This window comes from Xiphophorus maculatus, chromosome 14 (genome assembly GCF_002775205.1).
Source record: "Xiphophorus maculatus strain JP 163 A chromosome 14, X_maculatus-5.0-male, whole genome shotgun sequence".
Lineage (NCBI taxonomy): Eukaryota > Metazoa > Chordata > Actinopteri > Cyprinodontiformes > Poeciliidae > Xiphophorus > Xiphophorus maculatus.
Window position 1 is genome coordinate 6815047 of NC_036456.1, and position 21689 is coordinate 6836735.

Sequence of the window (21689 nt, forward strand, 5' to 3'; positions counted from 1 at the left end):
GAGGCAGTCGAGTCCCCTGGTCTTCAGGCGCCTTGTACGCATGCGTAAGGGAGGAAGCGACTTCTCTTCAACATGGCGGCGACCATAGACAACAGCAATGCCGTACAGGCGACAAAGAAAAAGCACCTCGGGATCCCCGAAGCGGTGTTTGTGGTGCGTAAAGCCGAACCTTTTTCACTGCGCCGCTTGCGTGCAGTACAGTTGAATGTGGTTCTGCCCGTCCCTGACGTTACAGGGGGCGATATAGCGGCTCGGAACCTGCTAGCTAACTAGCAGCACTGGAGCTGACAGTGAGCTGATGATCCCGCTGTGTGTGCAGGATGGGCGGCTACTTGCTTCCATCTATGGTCATTACTGGTTGAGTGATTTGGGCTTTTTCTGTCTTCGGTCACTCCTGGTTTATTTTACGGGCTTTCATGTTTTTCAGCTGGTCTCTGTAACTTGGTGTAGGTTTAGTGTCATTAACAGGCCTCAGTTTCCCACTTTGAGGTTTTGCTTAAAGCATTAACTGGTACACCTTAGCTTGTAATATAAATAATGATTATGTCTGAAAGACTTCCGCATAATTAAATTAAGTTAGTAAAAGATTTAATACGCCACTACATAATGGTTAATGCTTTTTTAAAATCTCTCTCAAAATTCACTTTGTCACACTTGTTTAGCATGAAATGATATTGCACAAAAAACTTGCAATATATTGCAAGTTTTCAGATCTGGTGAGTTATAATTTGTCTTTGAAAGAATATGTTGACATCTTTGTAGTTGTTTAATTTGTAGAAATACATTTTACACACCACCTGAAGGATGTCACTGCTTTTATTATGGCACCCCAATGTTAGAAACATTACGACAGTTATTTTTAAGCATTGCAATAAATCAAAACATTATTTTTTTTTTTTTGTCATGGCAAGGAACATCACAATCCTAATTGTCTCGGGTCCATTATGTGTGCCAGTCGTTGGCACGAAAAGCAAGAATCGGAGTCTGTGGCACGCATCCTTAAAAAGTCCAAATTGAGGCCTTAAAGTGTCTGAAATTTATTTTAAAAATGTCAATTGGCCTTAAATACGTTAATCACAGGTCTTAAATTATGTTGTGTCAAGACCATTTTCTTGTATATTCTACAGAGTTTATTCCCTCTGTCAGGCAAATGCCGACGTCTTCATTCCGTTTTGTGACTTGGAAGTGGTTGAGGCTACCGCTAACTAGCTGCTAGCACACCCCTGCTTGAAAACTAGCAAGATTTTTTTTGCGTTCATCTAAATCGGACATTTATCGCTGGTTACCTGGAGAATGTAAATCTTTGCCACCGGCTCACTTCTGTTGCCAACCCATACGATGTTGCATGCATTGTGTTGGCACTGCTGTACTACCATACGAAATATGTCCTTTTCTTTTGTGCGTTTCTGTCGTGATGCAGGACTTAAATTTAATTCACGAGGGTTTTAGAAAGCCTTAAATTAGACTCTGTGAGCCCTGCAGAAACTTTGTAAATTATTTATTTCCGCTACAAATTCAGCTGGAGTCTGTAGGCTGAGCAGCAGCACTTTGGTTTTGACCATCGTGAGAAGATGGTCAGTCTGCCTCTGTAGGAAATCCTACTATTATTCGTAAGAGATCATCTGCTAACTCTAGTTCGTTCATCGTCTGTTTCACAGGAGGACGTCGACTCGTTCATGAAGCAGCCCGGCAACGAGACGGCAGACTCGGCGCTCAGGAGGCTGGACGAACAGTACCAGAAATACAAATACATGGAACTCAACCTGTCTCAGAAGAAACTCCGGTAACATGAAAAAAAATAAAAATAACTCTAAAAAGTTCACGTATTTAAACACCGGCTTCAATGCTGGTGCTTGAAATTCTTGAAAATGCTCAGGTGTTTTCTAGGTTTGGAAAGTACTTGATTTCTGTAAAAAAAAAAAAAGTCCTTGAAAGTGCTTGATATTCAAACTGCGCAGCAATAAAGTGTAATCCAACGCTTGATTAAAAGCTTAAATTTGAAAAGCGTTATCTACAGTTGAAACCAGACATTTAACGATGATATAAAGCAGGGGTGGGCACTCCTGGTCCTCGAGGGCCGGTGTCCTGTAACTCTTAGATGTCTCCCTGATCCAACACACCTGAATCCAACAGCTGAATCACCTCCTAAGTGCAGTCAAGTTCTCCAGAGTCCTGTTAACGACCTCATTATTTGACTCAGGTGTGTTGAAGTAGAGATGCATCTAAAAGTTGCAGGACACCGGCCCTCGAGGACCAGGAGTGCCCACCCCTGATATAAAGACACACACACACACACACTTTTTTTTAGAGATTTTTTTTGTAACTTTCTCAGACCAATCTGTAAGAGTCTGTGCCTGTAACAGAAACATTACAAAACATAACATTTTGCTATATTTTAGTTTATTTTGTCCCTTCTGCAGAATATAGAATAATACTTCTAAATGATATATATTGTTATTATAAAATACGGCATTTATTAGTGAATTGAAGCTGTTTTCTTTAGTACATTTGTATTTTTACCTCTAATGTGTGGTGCTGGAAAAGTAAAAAAAAAAAAAAAAAACTTACCTTGAAAATGTTTGAAAAGTTCTTGAAATTCCCTGTAATACAAACCCTGTAAGTAAACAGTTTACTAAAGTTCACCACACTAACACAGAATATGCAGCTTTTTATTTGTGTAACTTCATCATTTGCCTCTTGTTAATATGAGCTCATATCTTTGATGTTTTGTTGGACGCCATGCGGTTTCCTTTCATTTCTTAACCCGTTTCAGACGTTTGCCAGATACTTTGTAACCAAACAGTCGGTGCTGTAACGTGACGGTTTCTTGTTCTCTCTGCTCACGTAGGTTGAAAAACCAGATCCCACAGATCACCCAGACGCTAGAAATCCTCCGACACATGCAGAAGAAAAAGGTGGGTAATGTTTCTTCTGCTTTTTTTTTTTCCCAGCTTAATCTGCTTAAAGAAACCTCGGTGTGTAATCTGCTGCTTTATTCTTTTATAATTATGTTATTATGTGAGAAGCAACAAGTGGAACATGAGCGTTCCTGCTTGTTCTGGCTCCTACCGAGTCTGGAAAATTCTAGAATTTGACCACGTTCGGGAAAATAAATAGTTACGTCTCTAGACTTTGTTGGATTATCTATTTCCTAAAGGTTGTATGTGTTTGTCTGTCCCTTTGTCCATCTTCCTGTCCATCTGGACTCTTGTTTGTTCACCAGTCTTTGTCCTTTGTCTTGTCTAGACTTCCATGTTGCTACATTTTCAGAGGGAACTTTTTGTATTTCTGCTTTCACGGCCCAGAAGAGGCTCAGAGAATCGCAGAGAAACAAAAACAAAACAAAAAAAAACAATACTGTCTCCTCGGTGGAAATATTAGAGGCCACCGCTGCAACTATCGCTTATTTTCACTGTAGGGCCGATTTGGTGATTATTTCTTTAGGTCAAACGAGTACGAAATAGATAACTGAAGGTGTTAATGATTAATCAATAATACCGATTAATCATTAACTCCAGTCAACGATTAATCGAGCTAGTTTGTTGACAGTTATTTCGACAATCAGGTCATCTCCTTCTCTGTTTCTATGCCTTTTTTTCTATCACCATAGCTGCTGGCTCTGATTGCCTCATTGTCAGGTTTGAAATCTGTCTGTAAATGTTTGGTGACCTTTAGGACAGCAGGTGAGGCAATAAGGTCATTGAAGACGTGGTCCAACATGAATGTGACAATACAGCCGCAGTTTTTTTCCTGTTTTTTCTTTTCTTCTTCTTATGTTCTCTTTTTCTCATTCTCCACTCATGTCATGTGATGTAGCAGCGCGATGTGCAATTCTATGTTCTTTGGTTGGTGAAAATACAAAACGAATAAAACTGTGTTTAAGAATACATATGCCATCGATTCGTTGTGCTTAATCTGATTAGTCGCTTCACCTCTATCAGAGCCCTGTTGAATTTAAGTTTCTCTTCAGGAAACCACGGAGCCCATGGAAACGCACTTCCTGCTGGCCGACAACGTTTACTGCAAGGCCTCCGTGCCGCCCACTGACAAAGTTTGCCTATGGTTAGGGGTGAGGATGGGCTTTCGGTTTGATTTAAATTACATTTTTCCTCCCTTTGAAACTCAATTATCTGGATCACTGATTATGTCTTATGATGATTTCTCCAACGCTTCTCCTCAAAAGGCCAACGTCATGTTAGAATACAACATCGACGAAGCCCAGGCTCTCCTAGAGAAGAACCTGTCCACGGCGTCTCGCAACCTGGAGACGCTCGAGGAAGACCTGGACTACCTGAGAGACCAGGGCACCACCACCGAAGTCAGTATCCTTTAAAAAATAACAAGAAAAGCAAAGCCATCCGTCATGACTGAGCTATACCAAGGTTGGGCCACTAGATGTCACCTTTTGTGCAGAAGCATATTCTAATTACTCAGTTTGTTGAAATGCAGGGGGGCTTTAGTTCTGTACACGATGTGCAACATGTAGTATTTTTTAAGCAATTGAACAGAGGTGGGTAGAGTATCCAAAGAATGAACTCAAGCAAGAGTAGCACTACTTCAACACATTTTTACTCACGTAAAGTAAAACGTAGCTTTCTAAGAAATGACTCAAGTAAAAACGTATTTGGTAAAAAGTCAGCTGAAGTAACCGATCAAATTATCAGTCATTTAATATTTAAAAATCACACAATCAGACGGACAAATATATAAAGTTAAGTGAACATTTTGGTATTTTAAGGACCAAAATAACTATGATTTATATAAGTAACAAAAAAATATGAAAGAAAAATTGTCCAAATCAGTTTGTTTCAATTAAAAACTTCTGAACGTTTTAACAAAACACTGCAGGTCTGTGTCTGGTGAGCTGTTGGTTCCAACATGTTGGTTCTTCATTCAGCGGGTAGAGAATCCAGAACGTTTACTGAAGAGTAGCGATACGTCATAATAACACCGCTCAAGTAAAACTCAGCGTAGTACTTAGAAATACTTCTAAGAGTACCTTTTCTCATAAATGTTACGCAAGTAAATGTAATTGCGTAAAGGTAGCTAGTTATGGCACAACTCTGGGATTACCAAATTTCTGGCTTTACAGGGGAGAAGAACAACATGTATGGTGTCGATAGTCAAACGAACATTTCCCAGTAGGCAGATGTTCTCCCTTTGGACTGGAAGTATAGACTTTGTGTACTAAATCTATATACAAATTGCTTCTTTTTTTGTCTTGAAATTAATTAATGTTTTTTTCTATGATGATGAAGATAATCTAGTTATTAGGTTTGCACCTGGGACATGTTTTGACCTCTCAGTAGCCCTCCGTATTTTTGGCGTTACATCTTGACTCGTCGCTCCCTTCAGACATGGCGCGAGTCTACAACTGGGACGTAAAGAGGAGGAGCAAAGAAAACCTCCTGAAATCCGCAGCCAAGTCTTAATTAAACAGAACAGTGTCTATGTTCCTCCCCCCTCTCCTCTGCTAACTTCCTCCTTAGTCATTAAAAGAAAAATAAACCCCGAGCTGAAGTCATGCGTATGTTGACCCCTTTCTGACCGCCGGAGCTCGGCTCACGGAGGCCTCGTCTGAAACGTTACTGGAAGTTTGAAGCTGCTCCGGTCGAGCGTTTTTGTCATAGTTCAGTCTTTCCTCATCGGCGTCTCCTCCGTCAAACCTCCACCACTACTGTTTTCTGTTGATTTTTCTTTCTTTTTTTACTTTTTAAAGTATTTTTTCAAGTAAAAACTAACGTCAACAAGGCAGTTTTGTATTCTTTTTATTGATTTAACTGTGTTCCGCTTTTTAAAAAAAAGTTGTTATTATTATTTATGTCTTCCGGCAGATCAGAAATGAGGGTTTACTTACACCATCCTGTCCTCCATGGATTTTCCTCCTGTGTCTTCCACTAAAAACTTTCTCTCAGACGGCATCGACACGCACATCATTACACGGTTTCCGTTTCCTCCCATAGAGCCTGGCCAGTATAGCTCTCGAATAAACTGGTTTTGCCTTGTAAACTTTGGTTCCCACTTCCTGCGACTTGCAGGGTTTCACAGAGATCAGCAGGATTCCTCCGCCAGACCTGCCGCAGTTCTCCGTCCTCTGACCTTCCTCTCCATATTTCCTCCTTCTCTGTCTTCCTCCTCTCCTTGCCACTGTTCTGTCTGTATTTATTTGTCTTCCACTGTATTCATTAAACAATGAATGAAGTAAAAAAAAAAAGATCATTTAGGACAAGAGATGAGCCCTTGATTTGATGCTTTGCGTGTTACTTTTGATGTAAGCAAATGTCACAAAAACAGCTACAAGGGAAAAGACTAGAAGGAGGAAACTTACTGGTGTGTTAATAAAAACCATGCAGGAAGACGTCAGCAATGACTTTAGAAAAGCAATTGCTGCTCATTTTCCAGCACACTTCAACTAATGGCGTTTTGCTAACTTTTAAAATGTTTTGCGTGCTTTCCTTAAATTGATCTTTCCACAAAAATTCAAAAGTACTAATTGTTTTATAAACTTCCAGTACGATAAAGTTCAACATCGGTGTTTTAAGTTGAAATGCAAATGTCTAGCTAGACATTAGCTAATCTGCTAGTAGCAGAGTTCGTTTTTAGGCTTAGCGTTTTGCTAACTTTGGAAAAAGCTTTGCACGCTTAGTGTCTAAAAGTACATTTTAGAGCACAAATTAACTCGCCTGTTAAATTTTTAGCAGAATAAATTTTGACATTTGTGCTGAAGTTTTGGGTAAGAGTTCAACATTAACGTCTTAATTAATCTTCTAATAGCGGAGCTCATTTTTAAGTTTAGCGATTTTACGCTTTCCTTCAGCTAATTTTTATACGTTTTAAAACGCATAACTTGCCTGTTTTGTAAATTTTCCATTGAATAAAATTAAACATCCTTGTTTAAGTTAAATTAGCCATTATATTCAAAGTGGCTTTGCCTGGCCAAAGAAATGCACGTGTGTTCATCTGAAAGTGTTTTTTTGTTTGTTTGTTTGTTTTTGGATCCAACAAATCTTCGGATATTAACGTTGACATGGGTAGAGTTCTGCCCGAGCGGCGCCCTATAATAGCAGCATCATCACATGACCTTCTGATGCTGCGATTCATCACTGTGAACGGTTTCCAGTCCTCCAGACACTCAGCTGCTCAGAGCACTTCCTGAAAGGAAGCTACTTCCTGGATGACGGCTTTAGCCGTTTTGTGGTTGCTTGGCTCACACACGGATTTGCATTTCTTGTTTTACTGGAAGTGACTGTACTTGTCTTTTCAGACGGTGGATGGCATCCAGTTGAGAATTTCAAAATATTTTTCCCATGAAAAGTAGAAACGAACTACAGCACTTATAGGACTTGGTAACGTTAAAGACATGTTTTTCAAACTCACCAGCATTGGTGCTTTACTTTTGGATGACTTCGCTACTCTTTGCTAGGTAAATACAAATTAATAACCAAAAAAACAAGAAAAACGATAAAGGCAATAGAAAAGTTTTGTTCTAGTTGCTTTTATAAAACATGATTTCTATATCTGATGTAAAACAAACATGTTCATTCTGAAATCTTAAAGTAGATTACTTGATTTCCACAATGAAACGTTTTAATGTTTTCTTCTGTGACCCGGGTCTTGTAGGTTTTAGATAACTTTTGCTAAAATTGACTCTTAGCATCGAAGAAAATTGTTCACACCAAACCCAATTAGTCTGGGTTCAAATTCCGAGTTTGAAAGCAATTGGATTTATAAACCGATATCCCTAAATACGGCCAGTCACAGGCAAAGAAAGTCTAATGTGCTGGGGTTTTTTTTTTTTCATTAGTCTATGAAATAAAATTACATAGAACTACGTGTAAAATGACTATACCATGTGTTAAATGATCCATGGCTTCCTACATATGCACTATAATGAGAAAGTATGGAGTTAAATCTAGTTTCTACCATCTGTCTTTTCAGATATAATAGCTTAAAACAGCAGTTTGAAGGGTTTTTTTTCTTTCATTCTGTCGTGTTGCACAACTAAGACTAGGAGATGGCAAGAAAAAAAAAGAGTAAAACATTTCCACAACATGTAAGCATTATTTCTTTAATTTTCATGTCAGGGGTTGGAATGCATCTTGAAATGTAATCATCAAGTTTAGGTAAAGAGAAGGTGGCTTGAAATCTGTGACTTGGAAAAACCAAATTTGAAGCGGTTTAAGTCTCTTAGGACCGTTTTATATTGTGCGCCTCACATGTGATGTTATAGCGAAGCTACCGTGGTGGCGAGATAAAACTGCAGGGTCGAACTTAAGCGATCATAAAGTCATATATGGCACTGCATTTGCACAGATTAAAGCAACATGAGCAAGTCGTACTGCACAGAACTGAATCTCATAGTGTGGCTGTGAATCGCGTCGGCTTTCTTTGGGGCGATTTGTCTTCTTTCCTCAGCGTGCGTTGTCGGTTACGTAGTGTTGCCGTGGAGTCCATTGGTCGAGTGTCCGTTGGTGTGATTCTGTCGGTTTGGCCTCGGAGAACTGAAGTGTACCAAATAAGGCTTTCCCTGTGTAGACAGACTTGACTATTAAGGTGCTTTCCTGCTCCAAACAGAGTTCAACAAATCCACCTGCTGTGTTCAATAAAACAGACGGACATGGAGTCCGACGTGTCCACAGCTCCACCTCCATGAGTTCAGCTGCGCACTTGTCTTCGCGCGGTTAGTCCTTTGCGGACAGCAGGGAGGTGTCGTGTTAATGCGACCAGGTCAATGTCATCGAGTTCGCTGGAGGTTTTAAATCTTGCAAAAGTATTTATTACCCACTATTTATTTTTTTTTTCTCCACATTTTGTAACATTACAACTAAACACGATCGTGTGTTTTAGTTTGACATTATGTGACGGACCAACACAACGTAGCGGATGACTGTGCAGAACCTCAGAGAATAGTTTGTGAGCAACCGTGGCTTGGTGGAAAAAGGAGCTAGGTTGCCCTCTTTCCTGTTCCCCTCTCATTAGAAACGTACTGATTTATAAAACCACCTTTTGTTCTTGCTACATGTCTCTACCGCCGTTGGACATCTGCAATTGAAATGGTCGCTCATTCTTCTTTGCAAAATGGTTCAAGTTCCGAAAGATTGGATGGAGAAAGTCTTGAACCATCCACCTTTACGTTTTGTCACTGATTTATTTTTTTAGATTTATGTCTGGACTTTGACTGGGCCCATGTCTTTAGCAGCTTTTGACATGTGTCAACACGGCCCGGTGGTTGGGGACCACTGCTTTAAGGCATTTCAAGGCCTTAATTATAGACACATGAATTTAAGACTTTGACGGATGTGCGGAGCCCCTATGAAAACTGTGTACCATTTACTTCCACTTCACAGTTATCCCACTTTAAGTTGGACTACCACAAAAACTCCACTTAAATAAATTGAAATTAGTAGTTGTAAGGTTGAAAATAAGTTTTAAAAAAAGTTTAAGTGGTATAAATACCTTTGTAAGGTAATAAAGCGACAGGGTTTTTCTAAGACCTCCAGGACTCCTCTATTGATTTCTGGAATGTGAAACATGTCGGCGAAGGAGAAACAACTTTAATGCTTAGGACCAAACGACGCTGTACGGTGCTTTAGAAGAAATGAGTAAAGAAAGATGCGATCTCTTGTTACGTGATCATAAAATTGCATATTGAGAGTAGTTTAATGGAGAGGAGGTAATGGCAGAAATCAAAACGATAAAGTCATCTGAACAGATCCGGTTTCTAAGGCCTTTTGCGAGACGTTCTGGGAAAGCAGTCCAGTCGAAACAACTCTGACCCTTTCCCCTCTGAGAGCGAAAAACATGTACAGAGATGGATCCATCCCTTTAAGTCCTCCGCTTGCTGTTGCCGTTATGATGTTCATCGACACCGAGTTCACCGACTTTCCCCACCCGTCCAAATCCGTATTCAGTCTGAAGGAAGTACAGTTCCTCCGTTTGGACGGCCGACAGTTCAGTCCGTCATCGGCGGCTCCGCTCGGCGTCCACTCCCTTTTCACAACCTCCGTTCACCCAGATCAACAGAGGCAGCGGCGGTCGCTCTTGGTCACCTCCTCTGACGAGTGGACCACGTTGGGCACGAAGCCGCTCTTCACGCCCTCCCAGCCCTCCTGGATGGTGATGTCGCCGGACCGCACCAAGGCGAAGATCTCCCTGGTCAGCTCGGTGAAGGCGTGCTCCACGTTGATGGCGTCGCGCGCCGACGTCTCGATGTAGCGCATGCCGTACGCCCCGGCCAGCTTCTCCGCTTCTTGCCGGGTCACCTGCGAGATCGGAAACATTTTTTAAAAAATGTTCTGGGGAAGAATTTTTGCAAATAGTGTTTCTTCTTCCGGTAAACTGGGGGGAAAAAGGCGAGACACGTGAAATGACGCGTTATCAATTGTTGACTTATGTGTTGTAGTGAGCGGTGAGATTCTGCACAGGCGCGGTCAACGGTCATGTTTCTGGACATCATCTCCAGTAAGCAGCATCACTTCAGGAACTGAGATGTAAACATGGCCAATCTGCTTACGTCTCTTCTCCAGAACCACTTTAAGTGACAGAAGATAAAATAATCCACAATAAATAAATCAAAAGTAAAATAGGTAGAAATGTGTATCAACACTTTAGCGAGGCCTCGTAGATTCCGTCTCTGTAAGTTATGGGAATTTAAAAAGACGAAACTCATTTCTCATTGCAAACCGGAAAGAAAGCTTGATTTATTTATTAATTTTTTAAAGAAAACCTTTACAAAAACAAAATATCTCCCATCACACTTTGTCTTTGTCTCAACCCATCTTTAAAAGAAGCCAGATTTGGACTATTTCCAGTTTCTTACCTGGCGCTGTGCCTCGAGGTCGCACTTGTGGCCCACCAGCAGGAAGACGATGCTGTGCGGCTGGACGTGGCTGCGCGCCTCCTCCAGCCAGTCGTGGACGTTCTGGAAGGAGCGGCGGTTGGTGATGTCGAAGAGGAGGAGCCCGCCCACAGAGTTACGGTAATAAGCTCTGGTGATGGACCTACGCAGCAGAAAGAAACGGATGCTTTCACTGCGTTTGATTTTTCTCATGTAGGACTGACTTTTTGGGTTTATTGGTTTTGTGCCTCAGTACTTTTATTGAATTCTCACTCTGTCATAACTTCAGTAAAGGAAAGTTTAAAAAAAAAATTCCATGTTTCATCGGTGTCATGGTATGCACTTAAACAAAATGGTGTATTTTACACACAGTCAGACATTTCAGAGGTTTTCCTGTCGTTTCCTTCAATAATTCTTGGCGCGGCGCCACCACAGGCGAGGAGGTGAACAGGTTTTTCAGTTAGTTTGGATCGCTTGAGGCGGTGGACTGTGAAAGCGAACCGCAGCAGCTGAAAATGCAACAAACATTGCAGATTTTAATCCCCAGTTGAACCGTGTCTAACCGGTCTATCAGGTGTGAAAACATCTTTAGTAACTGCAGAGCAAATTGGTGGGACGAAGCTGCTCAGTTTCAGCAGAATCTAACAGCCCTCCAGGGACACGAACACTAACTTCTCCTGATTCCTTTTATTTTCCGTCATACTTTATGAAAGCTATGCATCTCAGGAAGGCCATTTATAGGCTTGAGATTGAGAGGAAAAAAGCAAGAGGTAAGGATTAGTCAATTGGGAGAATACAGTAAGAAAGACGGGGGAGGTGGGAAAACGCCCGACCTGTCAAGAAGTGAGTCACTTGATTTGACATGCTTAATTTATACAGGTATATTTATGGAAGCAGGAAAGATGAGGATGAAACGACACTGACTAAAAGATCTGTGTCACTGAGGAAAGAAGAGGGCAATGCGACGGAAAAACTGGCAAACTCAGCTTTGCAACAAAATCCCAACATCACCTACGAGCGACAGCCTGGGAATGACAGTCTGAAGCCGTTTTGTTGTAGCATCACACAACTGAGCCAGAATTTCACCAGGTCCAGCGTAAACCGACACAAAGATCACAAACTGTTAGAAATTTAAAGTGAACCGTCGGACATGAACGTTGTAGGACACTAACTTAGGAAATCAGATTTGGGAAACAGTCGGATTCTTAAGACAGGCAGTTTAGTTGTGAATCGTATACATGTTCACAGGAATTGTTGCGTTTCTGTCAGTAGACGGCCGAACAGAATCAAATTAAACCAACAACTCTGCTCGTGTGTTACGGTGCGAGGACGTCGCAGTGCAAAAAAGCGCGTTTAATTTTAAGCAACAGTTGAAAGACCATTATGGAAAAACGCTGGTTTTGTCTCTTAGGGGCGTTGCCATGGAAACTCAGGATAAAGGCAGGAGACAGCCATCCTCTTCGTCACCCGGATGAGCTCGGTGATGAGTGTGACGACGTATTTCAGCCTTTCTAACATGCTGCTGCGTCTGAGCGGCGATTTATACTGATTTTGTTGCCATCGAGCATCAAAACTATTTTTTTTATGAAAGTAACATGATCTTTAAACATTAGTTGTTCTGGACGTTATCGCGATAAACGATAATATTGTTGATTTGAGACCATTTTCAGGTAATATAATGGCAACGACGTAATAATTTATGAATTATGAACTCTGTGAAACAAAATTGGCCTTCACAAAAGGGGCTAGTTGAGACCAAAGCACCAGACTGAAGAGGTTTGTTAACCAGTTTTTGTAAGAAAGAGGGAGAAACAATAAATCACGCAAGGGGAAATCATTTATCGTTTTAATCGATCATGCGATTAGCTGATTTGTTGCTTACGGCAATAAATCTAAAAGCTGTAACTTCAGCTGTGCTTATATAAATATAAATATGTATATCTTAATGCTTGTAACTCTGTACAACCTGAATTTTGTTGGGGTTTTTTCAAATGTCTCATTGTCAATTAAAACAAATGCCACTTTACAGACAGGTCAAAGGTCAATTAAAGATTTGTCCTTGAAAGGATGTTCGTCTGGTCAAACTGCTGCTCTGCATTCCTCTTAAATCCAAACCGCCATGATGAAAGGTTGCACAACAGATGGCGGTTTCAGTTTCTAGATAAATCAGTATTTAAATGGGGCCTCGGGTTCCTCTTCCTTCTCCGAAGTGAGAAGGTCATGTGCTCACTCAGTTTGACTCCACTTTTCCCACAACTCTTTCTCTGGACGTCTGGCCCTCGTGACGTCTGAGTGCGGCCTGGTCAGGCAGTCTGGACGTGTTTTACTCGTTTCCTCCAGAAAACCTAAAAGACGACACATCCTGCCGTCCTTCGCCTACACACCTGCAGATTCGTGAACGAAGCCATCTTAATGAGGAAAATAAGCATCTATTTAGCCTTACTTGGTTGAAAATGTTCAATTTTGCTCTCTTTAAGATTCCAGGGAAATTATAAGCTCATATCACAATTAAGTGTAATTTCACCGCATATGGACTTAGCAAAGTGACTTCAATGTTTTTAGGGCAAGTACTTGTAATTTATTTTTGTGTGTGAAGGAGCTTATTCTATAACTTGTGTTCATTAGACTATTTTCAGAAAGGAAGAGCACAAACATGTTAGATGCCTTAGAATCAGACTGATACATCAGCACAAGCACAACGTATTCAAAACGGGACATTCAGCTCTGAACGGCTTCTTTGTTTTATTGTAAAAATGCAGAAGTGTTCATTATTTCGCATATTTTTTTTATTATTATTATTATTGTTAGAAATGACCTAAATACATCCCCCTTCTGTCGCGACAAACAAACTGTCGCCTATTTTTTAAAAACACACTTTTTGCCACCGGTAACTTTAAAAAATTATTTTTTGAAAAAGCTGGTAAATAAGCCATCACGTGATTACAGTCCACTCCGGAGGATTACAAAGAAACAGCACGACCTCACATCATCCGCTAAGCGCGTCCAGCCGCCTGCCAGCCGGTCTCCTCCCCTCACCTGAAGCGCTCCTGCCCCGCGGTGTCCCAGATCTGCAGCTTGATCCGCTTCCCGGGCTCGATCTCCACCAGGCGGGAGAAGAAGTCCACGCCCACGGTGGGGTCGGACACCTGGGCGAAGCGACCCTCCGTGAACCGCCGGATCAGACACGACTTGCCCACCGTGGAGTCCCCGATGACGATGAGGCGGAACTGGTAGAGCCAGATGGCCTCCATGACGACTGCGTCGCTGCTCCGCGCGCTGCCGCTGCTGCTGAGGTGTGGAGCGCCCGAGGTGCGCGTGCGTCGGCGCGAGCTTGAGCGAGAGACAAAAGAGCGTTTCCCCCAGCTCGTTAGACCGTCAGCAGCTTGGCTGAAGCAAGGCGGAAGCAATATTAGCACGGGTCATTGGTATCAGGATTGGTAGACATATCCTGTCTATTACTTCAGCTGGCAAGAATCTTTGGTTATTTTGAGCGTAGAAAACACAAAAGTTTCAATAATGTCCTTTTTTACGTCAGTTTGACTCCGCAGTTTGTTATTACAACACCAGCATCAAATAACGAGAGCAGAGGTGGTCCTAGCTACGTGTGGGCCCAGGGCAAAAACACAGAGGTGGGTACCCACTTCAGCTAAATTAGGAAATATGCCAATTTTTGTTCATTTTTAAAAAAAAAAATAGTGAATGTGACATTTACCTTGTACACATATTAACAGCATTTTATATTTTTACAATTTATAGCATTTTATATTTTATTTTTTATTTTATCTACAACTACTACTCAGTGGTAGTTGTTATTGTGTCTTGTCTCTATGCTGTAACTGCGAAGTAATTTCCCTGCTGGGATGAATAAAGTACTTCTATTCTATTCTAAATGATTCAAAAAGTTACAATAACTTTGTTTTGGTGAACCAAGGTTGTCTTAATGCCAAACCTAAAGTATAGAAAGTGTATTATTTGTACTTTGACAAATACAGTACAGTACACTTCAGTTTGCATTTTAAGGAATCTGTGCAGCGTGGAATATTCCAATTCAGGATTGATTGGTTCTAGCAAAATTAAATACAGTTGAGATTTATTTTTTTCTAAAAATCATCCAAATGCAGTCTTCACAAAACTGCAGTTTCAGAAAATATTTTAAAAGAAATTAAGGCTAAAAAAAATCTTTAAAAGTTTAAGTGCCTATTTTACATTAAATGTATATCTCCTCAATGCGTATTGCAGATACATATTTTTTATTAGTATTAATATTTGGAAAAGATGTATGCACATTTTTGTTGTAATAAACATTTCAGACATCATTGTAAACATTCTTCTGAAAACTAATTTCACCAGTTTTCCCATAGTGTTTGTTTATTTCTGCGTAAATGAAGAGAAATGAGCTGCTATTGGATTAATCTGCTGGTTGGAGTTAACGATTCGTAATTTTAATTTCCACTCTTCCAATTTGCTGTTGGAACAAGACTAAACTGTATGTCATACTAATCCCAGTTTCTGACATTTTGGGGATTATAAGGCAGCAACACCAGAAACTCTCTGTGGCAACACTAACAGTAATAAACATCTACGTACTGATCATAAATAACTGGTTCATTCTGATTTCCAATTACAATTTACTTTCATTCCCCCTCCAACACACAAATGAAATCTTGTGGCACGAACTGTCACCAAAATATTTCTTGTCCAAAATGACGTACGTCTCATCAAATGAGACAAACTGTTGTTATATGGAGATGGATGCTTTAAACCTAAATCTATGTGTGGTTTTGAAGTAGCAGTGAAAATAGTTCTTGAGTTGTTGTCCCGTTGTATGATGGGGCAAACTCCTCAACAGCGTCCTGGCCTGACTGGCTGGTAACTCTTGGTTACATAATCATTGACGAACGCAGCGCCGCACTCCGAGAGAAACGAAACGACTACAGAGTGACAGGAGAGACGTAAACAGTTTAATGTGCCGGAGATACTCTGCAGGAGCAGAGCGATGCGTTCTCCCTGCCAGAGCTGCAAGAACAAGAACAAAGCTCTTTCTGGCTAGAACATTTCACACTTCACAAGAACCCAACTGCAGAACAACCAGGAAGTCGCCGCTTGTCTCTCCTACTCCAGCGATACCCCCCCTTCATATTTACTGCACCGGACGCCACACAAGAAAAATGTTCTGGGGGCGTCGGGAACAAGCAGGCGTAAGCCCTCAAGCTGCAGTATGTGACTCTTTAAAAAGAGTATGTCTTTTACATATTTGTTAAAACTGTCGCCATGCCGCGGCAGTATAATACGAGACAGATAAACTGTGAAAAGGTGCGCACCGCTCCCGACCAAAAACAACCAATCAGAGCCACGAGGAGGGTTTTAACGCCGTCAGTCGACCTCGTGAACGCGCTGCTAAATGTGCTGGTGATGGAGAAACGACTCGTCGTTACAGCAAAACCTTTTATTTGCCGTCATCGTTGGCCATGCTGACTCGCCTTAGCATTCACGACAAAATCGAAATAGTAACAGAGAAAAAGTAGCAATATTATTCTTTTTTTTTTCATGTAAAATCTTAATGCGACAATCGGGCACAAGCTTGCTGTGTGGCTGAGTTATGATGGATAAAAAAAAATTTATTTAGTAGAAAACAAAATCGATTTTGTAGATTTTATGAGAGAGTAATTTATAGAGATTACATGTCAGCAGCAGTAACTTTTCCGATGCACTCTGTTGTTTTTCTTATCACAGTGCTGTCAACAGACAGCACTTCGCTGTTCTCACTGCTTTCTGGAGACGTCTGATGCTGTTGGTGCAAAGCGGCTGCAGCCGCTCGGACTGGACTGCAGATAAAAGTCACGGCAGACACCGAGCAGCACCACAGCGTAGCTTTTCTATTGATTATCTGATCGATTTGTTCATCGAATGGACGCTTGCCTACGTTGTCACACCTCCTCTGTGATCTCATCAGTAACTTGTGTCGTCTTTTCTGTGTGACTTCATTAACACCATGAGGTAACGGCTGAATATTGTAGCGGCAGAGAATGAGACGGTGGGCAGAAACCCATGAGGACAGAGTTGTGTTTTTAACCGCTTAAGTCAGGAGCTACGGTGGCTCTGGAGGGACAAAGTCAGAGACGGTGGGAGTTTGGATGCTAGATTTTGCTCTATATGGACTTTTACAGAAAACGGCAGACATATTTTATTGTTTCTTGGCTTTTTCTGCCACTTATTGATCACGAGTTACGGTCTCTGATGTAGTCAATCAATAACTGAAGACTTTCACCTTCATGTGAGCTGCTGACAAACTGAACTTTGAGACAATGATCTGCTTCGGGGGAAAGAAATGTGTTCTTCCTGTCCTGGCATAGAAAAGCAGAAAGAAACATGATATCTAGTGAAATTTCTTCTCTTCATAGTTGTTAGGAACTTTATTTTTACTTTAGAATTGCTCTTGTAAAGAAGGAGGTTGTTTGAAGGGCAAAATGACCACCCAGGGTTTCTATAATTAACAAAATCTACAGGGTCTTCCAAAAGTATTTATAACTCCTGGGCTTTCTTCCTGCAAATGTCACTGCATTTTATGGGATTTTATGCACAACGCCAACAGAAAGTGGGCAATAACTGTAAAGCAAAATGAGTTCACAAACTGCTCTCTAAGTAAAACTAAAAAAGCACTAAATACCACATATTATTTTCATTCTACTTCCACGTTCTGTAATGATTTGTGTCGGTCTGCTGCATGAAATTGTAATAAAATAGGTTGATGGATGAAAGGATGGATGAAAGGGGCAGTATTGTGTGTTTTCCAGGCATCTGCTGTTTTATAGCACAATCAAGTAACTATGTTACCTTCAGCTGTTATAAAAAATGCTGCGGTCGTTTTTGAGAGGTAGTGGGGAGTTGTCCCGTCACACCGTCAGTTCCCGAAACCACACACAAAAAAATAAAAACCTTGTAAAAGCCCACTGGGACTCGTAAAAAGCGTTAGGGGTCCATATCGTTTCATCTCTGACGACCATGGGAGGGTTAAAAGAAATTTTACTTTGTAAATTAACACCATGAAATTGGGCCTCTGCCTCTTTAAGAAATGGCTGCTCTTTCTGATACTCCGCCTACAGGAAGTCATCACAACGCTCCTTTATTAACCCTTTAACAACATTAAAAGTACTTCAGAAGTAGCTCCTATAATGAGCTCAGCAGATGTTCACGTGTTTGCTAATTGCTACTGGCTAGTCTGAAGGAGCTGAGTGGGGGAGATTACAGGATTGCTCAAATCAGCAACACTCCAGTTATGTTTTAGATGAGGGTATAACATTACAACATGACGTAAAGCTCAAAAGAGTGACTTTTGCACAACACCGTCCCTTTTAAAGGACATTATTATAACACCTTAGAGACAAACGGTATGGGTGTTTTCTGTTTGAAATCAAGTTTTCATCATCAGTTTTCAAAGCTAATCTCCTTTAATTTTGTCACATGATCTATCTGATTTGTATCAGGCCAGCAGGCGGGCAGAGGGCCAGCTTTATGAAGCCTCCCATCAGCCCTGCTCTCCAGCAGAGTCGGGTTGCACGGCCCAGTCAGTGTGCAAACATTAGCCGCTGGAATCCCTGGTGGATAGGACGGCCTCAGAGCTCTTGTTCCTGATGAGGTCCAGAAACGCCTTCCAAAATGTCCAACAGGAGCCGATAAAGGACAGCTGGACTGCAGAGCTGACTGCACCACTCTAGTGAAACCTGCCAGAATTATCTCTAGGCGCAGAAAATTACTTTTAAGGGCATATTTAATGAGCTGCTCAACAAATCACACGTGTATTCTGTTGATTTCAGTCATTTTAGAGCGACTAAGTACTAAAACTCTGTGGCTACTAAGTTAAGTTCATTAATAGAAACATATATTGTTGATTAAAAAATAATAATAAGAAGAATTGTGCCTACTTGCAGCAGGAAGTGGGTCCGCTTTAGGCCGGCGCTGCTGTTCAGGACCAGGCCGATGAGAGCTCCATGGCATTACAAGTCGGACTGGTTCGACGCTCAGGCCGCAAAAAAAAAAAAAAAATCTGGGGACTCCGTATTATTATTTTTATTAATACAAACACACGCTGGTTCGCTGGAGTCCGGAGCTGTTCCGTTTCTTACGGTCAGGGCCCCCCGCCGGACAGCTGAGACAGAGGCGCATCCAGAGCAGCAGGTGCAGCTTCTTTGAAAAACACACGGATCCTGCGGAAGTCCGGTTCAAACTGAGCCCCCCGATGTCAATAGCGTCTGAGGGAGAGGAGCGGCGGGGGGAGGGGGCGGGCTGTGAGGATGAAGAGGAGGTGGTGGCGGGGATCCCGAAAAATCCCTTCTGTGTTTGGAGCTAATCGGCGCAGACGAAATGGCAGCAGAGAGCGACCGCAGCAGCAGCAGCAGCAGTAGCATCGTACAGCCTGACTCATCCCGCATCAGCACCATTACCGTAAAGAAGCGCGTACGGGCGCAACGAGAACGGCGCGGAGACGAAGAGAGGGTAGAAAAGTTTCCAGTTTTCGCTGAAAGCGCCCCAGCTTATATCCACGTAGACCTGGAACTATAGTTCTGTGTTTGACTCATAGAAATACACAGCTTTTGTTAGTTTCCTAACAAAGCACGTAAGAAAACTTACAAGTGTTTTGTACTTTTATACTAAACAATGGTTTAACGCACTATCAGAAGACAATGTGGCCAAAGGATTAAAAACATTTTCGGTTTTTTAAAAAAAGAAAAATAGTTTCTGTGGCAGTTTTTCATCAATTGAAACCTGCCTTTCATTTGTTTATAAACGTCTCGGCTGTACTTAAGAATTAAGAAGCGCACTCACTACGGTCTTTACGCTCACTCCTTGATGCGCACTTCCGGAAATAGTCACCGGTCTTGCGCACTCACTGCAGCCTGGGAATTGTAGTTTCTTCTTCTCCTCCCGCACCACAAACCACAAATACCTGATTTATCTACCTAGCTAGCTGTGTAGCTAAGTAAGTAGGTAGCTAACTATAAATAGCTGGCCTAGCTATATAGCTAGCTAGGCTGACTGATAAAAAAAATCGAAGTACAATAATAAACTCATCAAAAATGTCGATGGACCTTGAGTTTAAAGCCTTGTTCAGTGTTTCTGCATGTTACCTTGGTATCCAGGACCTTGGCTGCTTGATTGAAAGTGTGTCATTCTTGTTTTATCGTTGCCTACATTTTATGATATTTGAAAGGGCTTATTATTTGTTGTCGGGTTTGTTGAAGCTTTTCATTTTGTTTGTTTAAATCCCATTTATTATTCTTTTTAACTTTCATTTTTTTTTCTTTTAATAAAATACTGTGAGTGATACACCTCTTTGAACATCATATCAAATCTTTACTGTCATTACTGTTGTGTTTTGTTTTTGTTTTTTTTTTTACAAAGGAATAACAATATTACAGTTTCTCTTAGTCCCCTTGATGCGGTTCTTGAATAATGTTTGACATTTGCAAGGCAGTGAGTGATTTCCTAAAAACAATTTGTACAAACAGCAAAACAGTAGATCAAGGCCAACAGACAGGACAATATTCCCATTTTATGCTTTTAATGTAATTTGTTGACAGACTATGCCGCTGTGATTCAGAAAGGAAAAGACGGCACTGCAGAGAACAGAGAAAGTAAAAGAATGTAGAAATGAAACAATCTGCTTAAGGAAAAACAATACATGACTTATTGTAGGACTGTGACTTCAATCACCTCTTCTGTGTGAAGAGACAATTCAGCTCTTTTAATTTAATCAAAATAATAGGGGGGTATCAGCAGCCCCTCTGTCAGCAACACAACCTTCGCTATTGATCAGTAGATCATTTAAATGACACCAACAAGTCATAGTACAGAAAAGCAAATTAAGTTTATGTGATTAAGTTAGGTGTCACTACTTTTGCCGATATTTAAGCTCTTTTAAGGGGCCGGCTATATTCAGTGTGTTTACGCTCCCCCAGTTTAAATAGTAGAAAACTAGTACATCTCTTGCTGTGCCTATTCTAATGACACACTTTTAAATGCCGCAATTAAATGATTACAGCCTCTATGTGAGCAAAGTCACTGTGTTAATAACAACAATGATACAACGCGTTACATACAAAGTCATAGCCCTAAACAGGTTAGGGATCAGTATGTCCAGCCATGTGTTTATTACTAAATCAACATCTTAAAGACATAACCAGAACTGATGCATTCATATTTATTTTCAGGAGTTTAAATTATTGTAACAGTCTCTATGCAGGTCTCTTTAAGATACTAATTAGTTAGGCATCTGCAATTTGTCTAAAGTGCTTGTGGTACCAAAAGTGAACACGTGGGGGCACCAAATTCAGTTAACAACCTGAAATGTGCAGAAACTTTTGACACCATCAAATCATTAATGGAAACATGACTGTGTACTTCAACTTCAAATATAATCAAAATGTTCAGTTCATTTTCTCGCGTATTTCAAATTTGAATTTTAACCTTTGTTCATTTTAGTGGATCCTTAGATGTATACGTTACGTAAAATACTATAGCACTTAGCTTGTTCACAAATGGTGCTCTACAGATTGCCTTGCCTTGTTTGTGTGAAGAACAGGAAGCTTCAGCTGCTGCCTCGAAGGCCCTCATGTTGTCATTTTTACATCATCCTATGCGTGATTGTGCTGTTAAACAGGATATAGGCTTAACACCTTTCGACAAAACGATTTCACACGTGTGCAGTTGAAACCTGGTATCCACATACAGTGTATAAAAAAGACAGTACGTCAGACTAAACCCTACCAAGCTTAACAAAACCATCTCTATGTGCATAGTACCAGAACAAAGAGAAACGGGAACTTATTTAGACAATTATTTGTAACTTTCTAGA

General features: G+C 41.0%; 2 protein-coding genes across 2 annotated transcripts; one reads left to right on the forward strand and one right to left on the reverse strand.

Annotated features, from left to right (window-relative positions):
- Positions 1-44: 44 nt before the first annotated feature.
- Positions 45-6216, forward strand: vbp1 (VHL binding protein 1). The gene is made up of 6 exons (XM_005809174.3): positions 45-153; positions 1659-1783; positions 2849-2915; positions 3971-4069; positions 4184-4322; positions 5356-6216. The coding sequence occupies exons 1-6, from the start codon at positions 73-75 to the stop codon at positions 5430-5432; spliced, it is 588 nt and encodes a 195-aa protein (XP_005809231.1). The 5' UTR covers positions 45-72; the 3' UTR covers positions 5433-6216.
- Positions 6217-8054: 1838 nt separating this feature from the next.
- Positions 8055-19301, reverse strand: rab39b (RAB39B, member RAS oncogene family). The gene is made up of 4 exons (XM_005809175.3): positions 18760-19301; positions 13874-14167; positions 10820-11000; positions 8055-10262 (listed from the first exon to the last, which is right to left on the reverse strand). The coding sequence occupies exons 2-4, from the start codon at positions 14086-14088 to the stop codon at positions 10017-10019; spliced, it is 642 nt and encodes a 213-aa protein (XP_005809232.1). The 5' UTR covers positions 14089-14167; positions 18760-19301; the 3' UTR covers positions 8055-10016.
- Positions 19302-21689: the final 2388 nt, after the last annotated feature.

Bases quoted from the DNA above. Each gene is read 5' to 3' on its own strand.
- vbp1 (XM_005809174.3), top strand. From the start codon at position 73: ATGGCGGCGACCATAGACAACAGCAATGCCGTACAGGCGACAAAGAAA. The intron at 154-1,658 runs GTGCGTAAAGCC...TCTGTTTCACAG, and splicing joins TCCCCGAAGCGGTGTTTGTG to GAGGACGTCGACTCGTTCAT. The intron at 2,916-3,970 runs GTGGGTAATGTT...GTTTCTCTTCAG, and splicing joins GACACATGCAGAAGAAAAAG to GAAACCACGGAGCCCATGGA.
- rab39b (XM_005809175.3), bottom strand. From the start codon at position 14,088: ATGGAGGCCATCTGGCTCTACCAGTTCCGCCTCATCGTCATCGGGGAC. The intron at 11,001-13,873 runs GTGAGGGGAGGA...TCTGCTGCGTAG, and splicing joins GCGGGGCAGGAGCGCTTCAG to GTCCATCACCAGAGCTTATT. The intron at 10,263-10,819 runs GTAAGAAACTGG...CCGATCTCGCAG, and splicing joins ACCTCGAGGCACAGCGCCAG to GTGACCCGGCAAGAAGCGGA.